Raw genomic sequence first — 15,279 nt, forward strand, 5'->3', positions numbered from 1 at the left:
AGGGAAGAGGGTAGAGAGGGGAAGAGGATAGAGAAGAGAAGAGGATAGAGAGGGGAAGAGGAGGGTAGAGAGGGGAAGAGGAGGGTAGAGAGGGGAAGAGGAGGGTAGAGAGGGGAAGAGGAGGGTAGAGAGGGGAAGAGGAGGGTAGAGAGGGGAAGAGGAGGATAGAGAGGGGAAGAGGAGGGTAGAGAGGGGAAGAGGAGGGTAGAGAGGGGAAGAGGAGGGTAGAGAGGGGAAGAGGAGGGTAGAGAGGGGAAGAGGAGGGTAGAGAGGGGAAGAGGAGGGTAGAGAGGGGAAGAGGAGGGTAGAGAGGGGAAGAGGAGGGTAGAGAGGGGAAGAGGAGGGTAGAGAGGGGAAGAGGAGGGTAGAGAGGGGAAGAGGAGGGTAGAGAGGGGAAGAGGAGGGTAGAGAGGGGAAGAGGAGGGTAGAGAGGGGAAGAGGAGGGTAGAGAGGGGAAGAGGAGGGTAGAGAGGGGAAGAGGAGGGTAGAGAGGGGAAGAGGAGGATAGAGAGGGGAAGAGGAGGGTAGAGAGGGGAAGAGGAGGGTAGAGAGGGGAAGAGGAGGGTAGAGAGGGGAAGAGGAGGGTAGAGAGGGGAAGAGGATGGTAGAGAGGGGAAGAGGAGGGTAGAGAGGGGAAGAGGAGGGTAGAGAGGGGAAGAGGAGGATAGAGAGGGGAAGAGGAGGGTAGAGAGGGGAAGAGGAGGGTAGAGAGGGGAAGAGGAGGGTAGAGAGGGGAAGAGGAGGGTAGAGAGGGGAAGAGGATGGTAGAGAGGGGAAGAAGAGGGTAGAGAGGGGAAGGAAGAGTGCAGTAGTCCATAGCTCATTCCCATCACAGTACTACAGGAACCTAGCATTCACCCCTCAGGACAGAAGAAAGGTCTCCACTGTCTTTAAGCTCCTGTAAAAACACAGAACACATGTCAATACAGGTCTGATCTTCATACCAGCTGATACATGAGAAAATAACAGCCTACTGGACCTGTCATGTAACCTTCCAACAGCATCAGAAACAAATACTCTATTGATGCACAATAACTATGTATAGATACACAGAGAACTCCTGTCTCATTAAACTAACTATGTATAGATACACAGAGAACTCCTGTCTCATTAAACTAACTATGTATAGATACACAGAGAACTCCTGTCTCATTAAACTATGTATAGATAGATACACAGAGAACTCCTGTCTCATTAAACTAACTATGTATAGATAGATACACAGAGAACTCCTGTCTCATTAAACTAACTATGTATAGATAGATACACAGAGAACTCCTGTCTCATTAAACTAACTATGTATAGATAGATACACAGAGAACTCCTGTCTCATTAAACTAACTATGTATAGATAGATACACAGAGAACTCCTGTCTCATTAAACTAACTATGTATAGATAGATACACAGAGAACTCCTGTCTCATTAAACTAACTATGTATAGATAGATACACAGAGAACTCCAGTCTCATGAAACTAACTATGTATAGATACACAGAGAACTACTGTCTCATTAAACTAACTATGTATAGATAGATACACAGAGAACTCCAGTCTCATGAAAGTAACTATGTATAGATACACAGAGAACTACTGTCTCATTAAACTATGTATAGATACACAGAGAACTCCTGTTTCATTAAACTAACTATGTATAGATAGATACACAGAGAACTCCTGTCTCATTAAACTATGTATAGATACACAGAGAACTCCTGTTTCATTAAACTAACTATGTATAGATACACAGAGAACTCCTGTTTCATTAAACTATGTATAGATAGATACACAGAGAACTCCTGTCTCATGAAACCTAGTGACATGTTATCACAATGCAGTCCTTATAAAGAACAGTGATTGACAGGTGATCTATTAAAACTGAACTCCAGCTGACATCAATCACTAGCCACTGCTGGGCAATACGCTGCTTTCAACCCACCCGGACAACAGGTCTAGTTTATGCAAAGCAAGGCCCTTGGTGAAATAAGCAGGCATATCTAAACAGAGGATTACTGTTAGACACACACTGGGGACTTTACTATCTCAATGTTGTGTAACCTTCCCTTAGCATGGCTTAATGTAGTTCACTAAGAAACCTTGGTATTTACATTACACCAATCTTTTCCTCTGTGCTTTTTTACTACAGAGGATGACCTCCCTGCCCTTCCATGCTGCCTGTCTGACTGTACACGGCATGACGACATTAAGCAGGCCAAGAAAACAGAACACGGTGCTTTAGTGACACCTGGTGGAGAGTCTGTGGTACTGCTGTTGCCTCTGTCTATGACACTGTGACATACCTGGCTGATCCTATAAGGGTTGGTTTCCCCCAGACACCAGATTCAGCCTAGTTTAGGACTAAAAAGCTATTTTAAAATGGACGATCTCCATTGTAAATGGTTTATAGACATATTCAGACTAGTCCAGAACTAAGTGGAGGTAATAAGCGCAATTGTGGTCTGAGGTGTAAAACAAAAATCACTTCTCACCTTCACAATGTCCAGCCCGCCAATGAGTTCCCCATTGACGTATAGCTGAGGGTACGTTGGCCAGTTTGAGTACGTCTTTAGACCCTGTCTAACCTGGACGTTGGTGATTGGAAGATAAATGAAGAAAACCATGTTAACATGTAGAAAGACATCTTTAGGTTTCACCAACATGGTTTTGCAAATGTCATAGACAGATACAGCCTCTTTTACCTCCTCATCTTCCAGGATATCAAAGGTGCTATATTCCACCCTGCAAACAGGAAACACAGGGAAGATATTAACCATCATATCAAAGGTGCTATATTCCACCCTGTAAACAGGAAACACAGGGAAGATACTAACCATCATATTATAAACACATGGAAGATATAATGAACTGTTCATGATCATGATATAGTGGTGTTACCTCACCCTGGGCTGTTCATGATCATGATATAGTGGTGTTACCTCACCCTGAGCTGTTCATGATCATGATATAGTGGTGTTACCTCACCCTAAGTTGTTCATGATCATGATATAGTGGTGTTACCTCACCCTAAGTTGTTCATGATCATGATATAGTGGTGTTACCTCACCCTGGGCTGTTCATGATCATGATATAGTGGTGTTACCTCACCCTGCGCTGTTCATGATCATGATATAGTGGTGTTACCTCACCCTGGGCTGTTCATGATCATGATATAGTGGTGTTACCTCACCCTGCGCTGTTCATGATCATGATATAGTGGTGTTACCTCACCCTGCGCTGTTCATGATCATGATATAGTGGTGTTACCTCACCCTGGGCTGTTCATGATCATGATATAGTGGTGTTATCTCACCCTGAGCTGTTCATTATCTCCAGTATCGTGATATAGTGGTGTCATCTCACCCTGAGCTGTTCATTATCTCCAGTATCGTGATATAGTGGTGTTATCTCACCCTGAGCTGTTCATTATCTCCAGTATCGTGATATAGTGGTGTCATCTCACCCTGAGCTGTTCATTATCTCCAGTATCGTGATATAGTGGTGTCATCTCACCCTGAGCTGTTCATTATCTCCAGTATCGTGATATAGTGGTGTTATCTCACCCTGAGCTGTTCATTATCTCCAGTATCGTGATATAGTGGTGTTATCTCACCCTGAGCTGTTCATTATCTCCAGTATCTGAAGACTGAATCCACATTTGGCTTGCTACAGATGCAGGAAGAAAAACAGACTTTAGAAACCAAACAGATAACTTAATCATACCCATATCTTAACATACCCATATCTTAACATACCCATATCTTAACATACCCATATCTTAACATACCCATATCTTAACAAAGAACATACACTTTATAATCAACATTTAAACTCAATTCAGATCCTTCAACGGGTGAGTCCACACAAAACCATTTTATTGTGGAACAAAATCACAGGAAGCAAATGTTTCTGGTCTTCCATTTTTATTTTTTTTTTTTTTTAAAAGACAAAGATCATTTCAAATAGCCAATATAAAAATGTAGCTTTCTGAGTGAGTAGGAGAAATGCTTTCAAGATAACACATGGTTTTAAGTGGCGGCCTAGTGGTTAGAGCGTTGGGCCAGTAACCCGAAAGGGTTGCCGGATCGAATCCCCGAGCTAAAAATATGTCATTCTGAACAAGGCAGTTGTTCCCCAGGCCGTCAGTGTAAATAAGAATTTGTTCTTAACTGACTTGCCTCGTTGGGGCGGCAGGGTAGCCTAGTGGTTAGAGCGTTGGACTAGTAACCGGAACGTTGCGAGTTCAAACCCCCGAGCTGACAAGGTACAAATCTGTCGTTCTGCCCCTGAACAGGGCAGTTAACCCCACTGTTCCTAGACCAGTTAACCCACTGTTCCTAGACCAGTTAACCCACTGTTCCTAGACCAGTTAACCCACTGTTCCTAGACCAGTTAACCCACTGTTCCTAGACCAGTTAACCCACTGTTCCTAGACCAGTTAACCCACTGTTCCTAGACCAGTTAACCCACTGTTCCTAAGCCGTCAATGTAAATAAGAATTTGTTCTTAACTGACTTGCCTCGTTAAGCAGGAGGAGTTAGGACTTCTTCCCTCCAGGAATGAAACCAAACTCAAGCTTTCATTGAGCAAGTTTCCACTGCTATTGGTTTCACAGGACCCCACTTAGAAACGGTCTTTTAAGAAATGGAAAACTAAATATAGATCCATATCTACAAATAGGAACCCCAGCGAGTGAAAAGGGAGAGGCGGGATTCACAGGGGACCTGGTTTAAACTACTCTGAAGATATCTCTTCATCTGTGAGCAGCACCAATCAATATGAAGAGGTAGGAGGGGGGAGGTACTCTTGAACCATTAGTGTGTGTGTGTGTGTGTGTGTGTGTGTGTGTGAGGGGGGGGGTTCCCACTGCTCTGTGAGGTAGAGAACATTATTGATTTCAGATTAGCCTCAATTCTGTTGAAATGTATGCAATACCAATTGTCCTTATCTACTAGATTGGCAGAGTATATAGGCCAACTGGTACCTCTTGAAGTAATGTACTGGAGTTATGTTAGAATAGTATTATATAGGCCAACTGGTACCTCTTGAAGTAATGTACTGGAGTTATGTTAGAATAGTATTATATAGTATTATATAGGCCAACTGGTACCTCTTGAAGTAATGTACTGGAGTTATGTTAGAATAGTATTATATAGGCCAAAACACAAGCCTGTATGTTTGTGCATAGCATATATTTATGATTAGCTGCAATTATATTCAAGTCCTATTCTCCTTTTCTATTCCATTTTATATATATATATAAAATGTATAAAATGTATAAAATGTATAAATATATATATATATATATATATATATATATATATATATATATATATATATATATATATATATATATATATATATATATATTTCTTTTAATTAGGCAAGTCAGCTAAGAACAAATTCTTATTTACAATGACGGCCTAGAAACAGTGGAATAACTGCCTTGTTCAGGGGCAGAATGACAGAATTTTTCCTTGTCAGCTCGGGTATTCGATCTAGCAACCTTTCGGTTACAAGTCCAACGCTCTAACCACTAGGCTACCTGCTGCCCCCATTCTATTCCATTAATTAAGTACACAGACCAAACAAACAAACAGGTTTATTGTCCTGTTATATAGTGACACCTACGTACCTCTTTATTGTCCTGTTATATAGTGACACCTACGTACCTCTTTATTGTCCTGTTATATAGTGACACCTACGCACCTCTTTATTGTCCTGTTATATAGTGACACCTACGCACCTCTTTATTGTCCTGTTATATAGTGACACCTACATACCTCTTTATTGTCCTGTTATATAGTGACACCTACGTACCTCTTTATTGTCCTGTTATGATACAGTGACACCTACGTACCTCTTTATTGTCCTGTTATATAGTGACACCTACGTACCTCTTTATTGTCCTGTTATGATACAGTGACACCTACGTACCTCTTTATTGTCCTGTTATATAGTGACACCTACGTACCTCTGTATTGTCCTGTTATGATATAGTGACACCTACGTACCTCTTTATTGCCCTGTTATACAGTGACACCTACGTACCTCTGTATTGTCCTGTTATGATATAGTGACACCTACGTACCTCTTTATTGCCCTGTTATACAGTGACACCTACGTACCTCTTTATTGTCCTGTTATATAGTGACACCTACGTACCTCTTTATTGTCCTGTTATGATATAGTGACACCTACGTACCTCTTTATTGTCCTGTTATGATATAGTGAGACCTACGTACCTCTTTATTGTCCTGTTATGATATAGTGACACCTACGTACCTCTTTATTATCCTGTTATGATACAGTGACACCTACGTACCTCTTTATTGCCCTGTTCTATAGTGACACCTACGTACCTCTTTATTGCCCTGTTATATAGTGACACCTACGTACCTCTTTATTGTCCTGTTATATAGTGACACCTACGTACCTCTTTATTGTCCTGTTATATAGTGACACCTACGTACCTCTTTATTGCCCTGTTATATAGTGACACCTACGTACGTCTTTATTGTCCTGTTATATAGTGACACCTACGTACCTCTTTATTGTCCTGTTCTATAGTGACACCTACGTACCTCTTTATTGTCCTGTTATGATACAGTGACACCTACGTACCTCTTTATTGTCCTGTTATATAGTGACACCTAGGTACCTCTTTATTGCCCTGTTATATGGTGACACCTACGTACCTCTTTATTGTCCTGTTATATAGTGACACCTATGTACCTCTTTATTGTCCTGTTATATAGTGACACCTACGTACCTCTTTATTGCCCTGTTATATAGTGACACCTACGTACCTCTTTATTGTCCTGTTCTATAGTGACACCTACGTACCTCTTTATTGCCCTGTTATGATATAGTGACACCTACGTACCTCTTTATTGTCCTGTTATACAGTGACACCTACGTACCTCTTTATTGTCCTGTTATGATACAGTGACACCTACGTACCTCTTTATTGTCCTGTTATGATACAGTGACACCTACGTACCTCTTCATTGTCCTGTTATATAGTGACACCTACGTACCTCTTTATTGTCCTGTTATATAGTGACACCTACGTACCTCTTTATTGCCCTGTTCTATAGTGACACCTACGTACCTCTTTATTGTCCTGTTATATAGTGATACCTACGTACCTCTTTATTGTCCTGTTATGATATAGTGACACCTACGTACCTCTTTATTGTCCTGTTATGATACAGTGACACCTACGTACCTCTTTATTGTCCTGTTATGATACAGTGACACCTACGTACCTCTTTATTGTCCTGTTATATAGTGACACCTACGTACCTCTTTATTGTCCTGTTATATAGTGACACCTACGTACCTCTTTATTGTCCTGTTATATAGTGACACCTACATACCTATTTATTGCCCTGTTATATGGTGACACCTACGTACCTCTTTATTGTCCTGTTATATAGTGACACCTACATACCTCTTTATTGTCCTGTTATATAGTGACACCTACGTACCTCTTTATTGTCCTGTTATGATACAGTGACACCTACGTACCTCTTTATTGTCCTGTTATATAGTGACACCTACATACCTCTTTATTGTCCTGTTATATAGTGACACCTACGTACCTCTTTATTGTCCTGTTATGATACAGTGACACCTACGTACCTCTTTATTGTCCTGTTATATAGTGACACCTACGTACCTCTGTATTGTCCTGTTATATAGTGACACCTACGTACCTCTTTATTGTCCTGTTATGATACAGTGACACCTACGTACCTCTTTATTGTCCTGTTATGATACAGTGACACCTACGTACCTCTTTATTGTCCTGTTATGATACAGTGACACCTACGTACCTCTTTATTGTACTGTTATATAGTGATACCTACGTACCTCTTTATTGTCCTGTTATATAGTGACACCTACGTACCTCTGTATTGTCCTGTTATATAGTGACACCTACGTACCTCTTTATTGTCCTGTTATGATATAGTGACACCTACGTACCTCTTTATTGTCCTGTTATGATATAGTGACACCTACGTACCTCTTTATTGTCCTGTTATACAGTGACACCTACGTACCTCTTCATTGCCCTGTTATATAGTGACACCTACGTACCTCTTTATTGTCCTGTTATGATACAGTGACACCTACGTACCTCTTTATTGTCCTGTTATATAGTGACACCTACGTACCTCTGTATTGTCCTGTTATGATACAGTGACACCTACGTACCTCTTTATTGTCCTGTTATGATACAGTGACACCTACGCACCTCTTTATTGTCCTGTTATATAGTGACACCTACGTACCTCTTTATTGTCCTGTTATATAGTGACACCTACGTACCTCTTTATTGTCCTGTTATATAGTGACACCTACGTACCTCTTTATTGTCCTGTTATGATACAGTGACACCTACGTACCTCTTTATTGTCCTGTTATGATATAGTGTCACCTACGTACCTCTTTATTGTCCTGTTATGATACAGTGACACCTACGTACCTCTGTATTGTCCTGTTATGATACAGTGACACCTACGTACCTCTTTATTGTCCTGTTATGATACAGTGACACCTACGTACCTCTGTATTGTCCTGTTATGATACAGTGACACCTACGCACCTCTTTATTGTCCTGTTATATAGTGACACCTACGTACCTCTTTATTGTCCTGTTATATAGTGACACCTACGTACCTCTTTATTGTCCTGTTATGATACAGTGACACCTACGTACCTCTTTATTGTCCTGTTATGATATAGTGTCACCTACGTACCTCTTTATTGTCCTGTTATGATACAGTGACACCTACGTACCTCTGTATTGTCCTGTTATGATACAGTGACACCTACGTACCTCTTTATTGTCCTGTTATGATACAGTGACACCTACGTACCTCTGTATTGTCCTGTTATGATACAGTGACACCTACGTACCTCTGTATTGTCCTGTTATGATACAGTGACACCTACGTACCTCTGTATTGTCCTGTTATGATACAGTGACACCTACATACCTCTTTATTGTCCTGTTATGATACAGTGACACCTACGTACCTCTTTATTGTCCTGTTATATAGTGACACCTACGTACCTCTTTATTGTCCTGTTATATAGTGACACCTACGTACCTCTTTATTGTCCTGTTCTATAGTGACACCTACGTACCTCTTTATTGTCCTGTTATATAGTGACACCTACGTACCTCTTTATTGTACTGTTATATAGTGACACCTACGTACCTCTTTATTGTACTGTTCTATAGTGACACCTACGTACCTCTTTATTGTCCTGTTATACAGTGACACCTACGTACCTCTTCATTGCCCTGTTATATAGTGACACCTACGTACCTCTTCATTGTCCTGTTATGATATAGTGACACCTACATACCTCTTTATTGTCCTGTTATGATACAGTGACACCTACGTACCTCTTTATTGTCCTGTTATACAGTGACACCTACGTGCCTCTTTATTGTCCTGTTGTATAGTGACACCTACGTACCTCTTTATTGTCCTGTTATATAGTGACACCTACGTACCTCTTTATTGTCCTGTTATATAGTGACACCTACGTACCTCTTTATTGTCCTGTTATATAGTGACACCTACGTACCTCTTTATTGTCCTGTTATATAGTGACACCTACGTACCTCTTTATTGTCCTGTTATATAGTGACACCTACGTACCTCTTCATTGCCCTGTTATATAGTGACACCTACGTACCTCTTTATTGTCCTGTTATATAGTGACACCTACGTACCTCTTTATTGTCCTGTTATATAGTGACACCTACGTAACTCTTTATTGTCCTGTTATATAGTGACACCTACGTACCTCTTTATTGTCCTGTTATGATATAGTGACACCTACGTACCTCTTTATTGTCCTGTTATATAGTGACACCTACGTACCTCTTTATTGTCCTGTTATATAGTGACACCTACGTACCTCTTTATTGTCCTGTTATACAGTGACACCTACGTACCTCTTTATTGTCCTGTTATGATATAGTGACACCTACGCACCTCTTTATTGTCCTGTTATGATATAGTGACACCTACGCACCTCTTTATTGCCCTTCATGAACAGCATGACTGGACTCCTGTTGATGGTCGACTTCAACCTGGAGGTTATAAGGACAGTCCATAAGTCACACAATACAACGTGCCATCTTCCACGTGTGCATGTGTGTGTGTGTGTGTGTGTGTGTGTGTGTGTGTGTGTGTCTGTGTGTGTGTGTGTGTGTGTGTGTATAAAGGTGTGTTTTACCTGTGCTCCAGTGTGACGGCCTTGGGACAGGTATTCTCCAGCTCTCCAGATTCAGCTAGTTCCTACAACAGGTATCAACACTGAGATGGGTCACTGGGTCACTGCAGAGGCCCTTCGTTCTACTGTACCTACACACTAACACACACACCTACAGTCTGAATCACACTAACACACACACCTACAGTCTGAATCACACTAACACACACACCTACAGTCTGAATCACACTCACACACACACCTAGTCTGAATCACACTAAAACACACACCTACAGTCTGAATCACACTAACACACACACCTACAGTCTGAATCACACTAACACACACACCTACAGTCTGAATCACACTAACACACACACCTACAGTCTGAATCACACTAACACACACACCTACAGTCTGAATCACACTAACACACACACCTACAGTCTGAATCACACTAACACACACCTACAGTCTGAATCACACTAAAACACACACCTACAGTCTGAATCACACTAATACACACACCTATAGTCTGAATCACACTAATACACACACCTATAGTCTGAATCACACTAACACACACACCTACAGTCTGAATCACACTAATACACACACCTACAGTCTGAATCACACTAATACACACACCTACAGTCTGAATCACACTAATACACACACCTACAGTCTGAATCACACTAACACACACACCTACAGTCTGAATCACACTAATACACACACCTACAGTCTGAATCACACTAATACACACACCTACAGTCTGAATCACATGAAAACACACACCTACAGTCTGAATCACACTAACACACACACCTACAGTCTGAATCACACTAATACACACACCTACAGTCTGAATCACACTAATACACACACCTATAGTCTGAATCACACTAACACACACACCTACAGTCTGAATCACACTAACACACACACCTACAGTCTGAATCACACTAATACACACACCTACAGTCTGAATCACACTAATACACACACCTACAGTCTGAATCACACTAATACACACACCTACAGTCTGAATCACACTAACACACACACCTACAGTCTGAATCACACACCTACAGTCTGAATCACACACCTACAGTCTGAATCACACACCTACAGTCTGAATCACACACCTACAGTCTGAATCACACACACACACACACACACACACACACACTACTGTTCAAAAGTTTGTGGTCACTTAGACATGTCCCTGTTTTTTAAAGAAAAGCACATTTTGGTTAAAACCTGTTAAGTCTACCCCCTCCTTTTTCGAACATTCTGTTAAAAATCGCGCAACTTTTCAGCGTCCTGCTACTCATGCCAGGAATATAGTATATGCATATGATTAGTATGTGTAGATAGAAAACACTCTGAAGTTTCTAAAACTGGTTAAATCACGGCTGTGACTATAACAGATTGTGTGTTTCATTGAAAAGCGCAAGAAAAACTGCTCTCTGAAAGCTAAAAATTATTTCCATGCGTCACTTTCATGGGTTGTTAAAAGGGCACAAAATGTATTATCGACCTGCATGCAATTCCTACAGATTCCACACGATGTCGCCATTGTCGTCATTTTCAATTGAGTTTTTTCTTGGTAAATCCAACTAACTGGATTCCGTTTCTTCCGGTCTCCACCAGGATGTTTTGAATGTGCACATTGGCAGCCATTGATTTGCAGACGAGGAGCTATTGAATACACATCGCCCTGTAATCATTTTGATAGATTATAAACGTTTACTAATACCTAAAGTTGGATTACAAAAGTATTTCGAAGTGTTTTGTGAAAGTTTATCGTCAACTTTTTTAATTTTAAAAAATGACGCAGCGTTTAAAAACGATGTTTTTTTCTGAATGACACAGCTTCCATAGAAAGCTATTTTGGGTATATATGGACCAATTTAAACGAAAAAAATACCCAATAGTGATGTTTATGGGGCATATAGGAGTGCCAAGAAAGAAGCTCGTCAAAGGTAATGAATGTTTTATATTTTATTTCTGCGTTTTGTGTAGCGCCGGATAAGCAAAGTCTTTGTTTACGTCGCATTCAGGCATTTTGAGGTGTTGCATGCTATCAGATAATAGCTTCTCATGCTTTCGCCGAAAAGCATTTTAAAAATCTGACTTGTTGGCTAGGTTCACAACGAGTGTAGCTTTAATTCAATATCCTGCATGTGAATTTTGATTAAGGTTTGAGTTTTAACGAGTACATTTAGCATTTAGCGTAGCGCATTTGCATTTCCAGGTGTCTACTTGAGACATCTGCGTCTCAAGTAGGAGCAAGAAGTTAAAATAACATCAAATTGATCAGAAATACAGTGTAGACATTGTTAATGTTGTAAATGACTATTGTCGCTGGAAAAGGCAGATTTTTTATGGAACATCTACATAGGCGTACAGAGGCCCATCATCAGCAACCATCACTCCTGTGTTCCAATGACACGTTGTGTTAGCTAATCCAAGTTCATCATTTAATTTTTTTTATTTATTTATTTCACCGGGTAGGCTAGTTGAGAACAAGTTCTCATTTACAACTGCGACCTGGCCAAGATAAAGCAAAGCAGTGCAACACAATTTCGGTGATTTTTGCAGTTAGTTCCAGTCATTGGCAGCAGACAACTGGAAGGAAAGGCGGCCAAAGGAGGAATTGGCTTGGGGGTGACCAGTGAAATATACCTGCTGGAGTGCGTGCTACGGATGGGTGTTGCTATAGTGACCAGTGAACTGAGATAAGGCGGAGCTTTACCTAGCAAAGACTTATAGATGACCTGGAGCCAGTGGGTTTGGCGACGAATATGAAGCGAAGGCCAGCCAACGAGAGCATACAGGTCGCAGTGGTGGGTAGTTAATGGGGCTTTGGTGACAAAACAGATGGCACTGTGATTGACTGCATCCAGTTTGCTGAGCAGAATGTTGGGGGGCTATTTTGTAAATGACATCGCCAAAGTCAAGGATCGGTAGGATAGTCAGTTTTACGAGGGTACGTTTGGCAGCATGAGTGAAGGAGGCTTTGTTGCGATATAGGAAGCCGATTCTAGATTTAATTTTGGATTGGAGATGCTTAATGTGAGTCTGGAAGGAGAGTTTACAGTCGAACCAGACACCTAGGTATTTGTAATTATCCACATATTCTAAGTCAGACCCGTCCAGACTAGGGATGCTGGACGGGCGGGCAGGTGCGAGCAGCGATCGGTTGAAGAGCATGCATTTAGTTTTACTAGCGTTTAAGGGCAGTTGGAGGCCACGGAAGGAGAGTTAGTTAACACAGTGTGCAAAGAACAACTGCACAACTGAGCAAGAGGACAAGTACATTAGAGTGTCTAGTTTGAGAAACAGACGCCTCACAAGTCCTCAACTGGCAGCTTCATTAAACAGGACCCGCAAAACACCTGTCTCAACATCAACAGTGAAGAGGCGGCTCCGGGATGCTAGTCTAATGTCTATAGACTCGTTACAACATCAACAGTGAAGAGGCAACTCCGGGATGCTGGTCTGATGTCTATAGACTCGTCTCAACATCAACAGTGAAGAGGCAACTCCGGGATGCTGGTCTGATGTCTATAGACTCGTTACGACATCAACTCGCTACAAGTAGTTTTGTCCGTCTGTGACCACGAGAAAGTCAATTCTACTAAATAGTTTTGTAATTATTCATGTGGAGCACTTTAAATCCCCCTGAGAACATCACAGTGAGATGAAACTATTATTGTTGCGTCCGCTGGAGTCTCCCGTTTCATATAGGCCGTTGCACAGCTACGAGGTTCACAGACACAGGAAATCCTTTCCTTTGTCTGGATAGGCCAGAAAACGTCACGTGTCGCTCCCCATTTGCAAATGGCCGCGCTTGAACAAAAGAAAATCGGGACAACCAGCGCTTTTAAGGAGTGTAAAGCAATTGATGTTGCGCCATTCACAGAGCCCAATGTACACAGAAATATCGGTCGGAACCAGTCCAGAATTGCTCAGTCCCCCCAATTTTTTTTATTCTATTTTTTTATTTTTTACAAATGGAATGATTTACTTTTCCGTTGTAGTAGTTGGGATTCGGTAGTTGATCGCGGTGAATCAAATCCTGGGAATTTAAATTATATTTTGTTGTTGTCCATGTTTGTTTTGTTTTCGCTCGTTCGCCTCAGTTCTCTGGAAAATAAAAATGCGCGTTTAACATGACTCACCTTGACAATGTCCAGTCCCCCTACGAGTTCTCCGTTAACGTAAACCTGAGGGTAGGTGGGCCAGTTGGAGAAGGTCTTCAGCCCCCCTCTCACTTCCTCGTCTGACAGGATGTCAAAACTGCTGAACTGGATAGCATGGTCCTTGAAAAGCGCCACTATCTGACGGCTGAAACCTGGGCGATGGGGAGAACACAGTGTGTTTGTAAACCTAGTATAAGACACGGCTGTTATACTGGATAGCATGGTACTTCAATAGAACTACAATCTGACGGCTGAAACCTGGGTGATGGGGACAACACAGTGTGTTTGTAAACCTAGTATAAGACACGGCTGTTATACTGGATAGCATGGTACTTCAATAGAACTACAATCTGACGGCTGAAACCTGGGTGATGGGGACAACACAGTGTGTTTGTAAACCTAGTATAAGACACGGCTGTTATACTGGATAGCATGGTACTTCAATAGAACTACAATCTGACGGCTGAAACCTGGGTGATGGGGACAACACAGTGTGTTTGTAAACCTAGTATAAGACACGGCTGTTATACTGGATAGCATGGTACTTCAATAGAACTACAATCTGACGGCTGAGGAGAAATCAATGTTAGTTCAATGTTATTGTATGTTAACAGGAACAACAGAGTCAGGATATTAAATCAGGTTGTTAGTTAAATGTTATTGTATGTTAACAGGAACAGAGTCAGGATATTAAATCAGGTTGTTAGTTCAATGTTATTGTATGTTAACAGGAACAGAGTCAGGATATTAAATCAGGTTGTTAGTTCAATGTTATTGTATGTTAACAGGAACAGAGTCAGGATATTAAATCAGGTTGTTAGTTTAATGTT

The 15,279-nt window shown here is 41.2% G+C and overlaps 1 protein-coding gene across 2 annotated transcripts in view; it reads right to left on the minus strand.

Annotated features, from left to right (window-relative positions):
- Positions 1-707: 707 nt before the first annotated feature.
- The window catches only part of LOC110531428 (glutaredoxin 3), a 32,666-nt gene continuing 18,094 nt past the window's right edge, over positions 708-15,279 (minus strand). Inside the window, exons 5-11 of one of the 2 annotated variants that reach the window (XM_036960126.1) lie at positions 14,429-14,601; positions 10,263-10,324; positions 10,059-10,116; positions 3,610-3,662; positions 2,699-2,798; positions 2,489-2,581; positions 708-898 (exon numbers count right to left, since the gene is read on the minus strand). In XM_036960126.1, coding sequence (XP_036816021.1) covers positions 848-898; positions 2,489-2,581; positions 2,699-2,798; positions 3,610-3,662; positions 10,059-10,116; positions 10,263-10,324; positions 14,429-14,601 — 590 coding nt within the window. In that variant the 3' untranslated portion in view covers positions 708-847. The remainder of the gene's footprint in view (positions 899-2,488; positions 2,582-2,698; positions 2,799-3,609; positions 3,663-10,058; positions 10,117-10,262; positions 10,325-14,428; positions 14,602-15,279) is intronic. The other variant, XM_036960128.1, reaches the window with a different exon arrangement.

Source organism: Oncorhynchus mykiss, chromosome 23, assembly GCF_013265735.2.
Source record: "Oncorhynchus mykiss isolate Arlee chromosome 23, USDA_OmykA_1.1, whole genome shotgun sequence".
Classification (NCBI taxonomy): domain Eukaryota; kingdom Metazoa; phylum Chordata; class Actinopteri; order Salmoniformes; family Salmonidae; genus Oncorhynchus; species Oncorhynchus mykiss.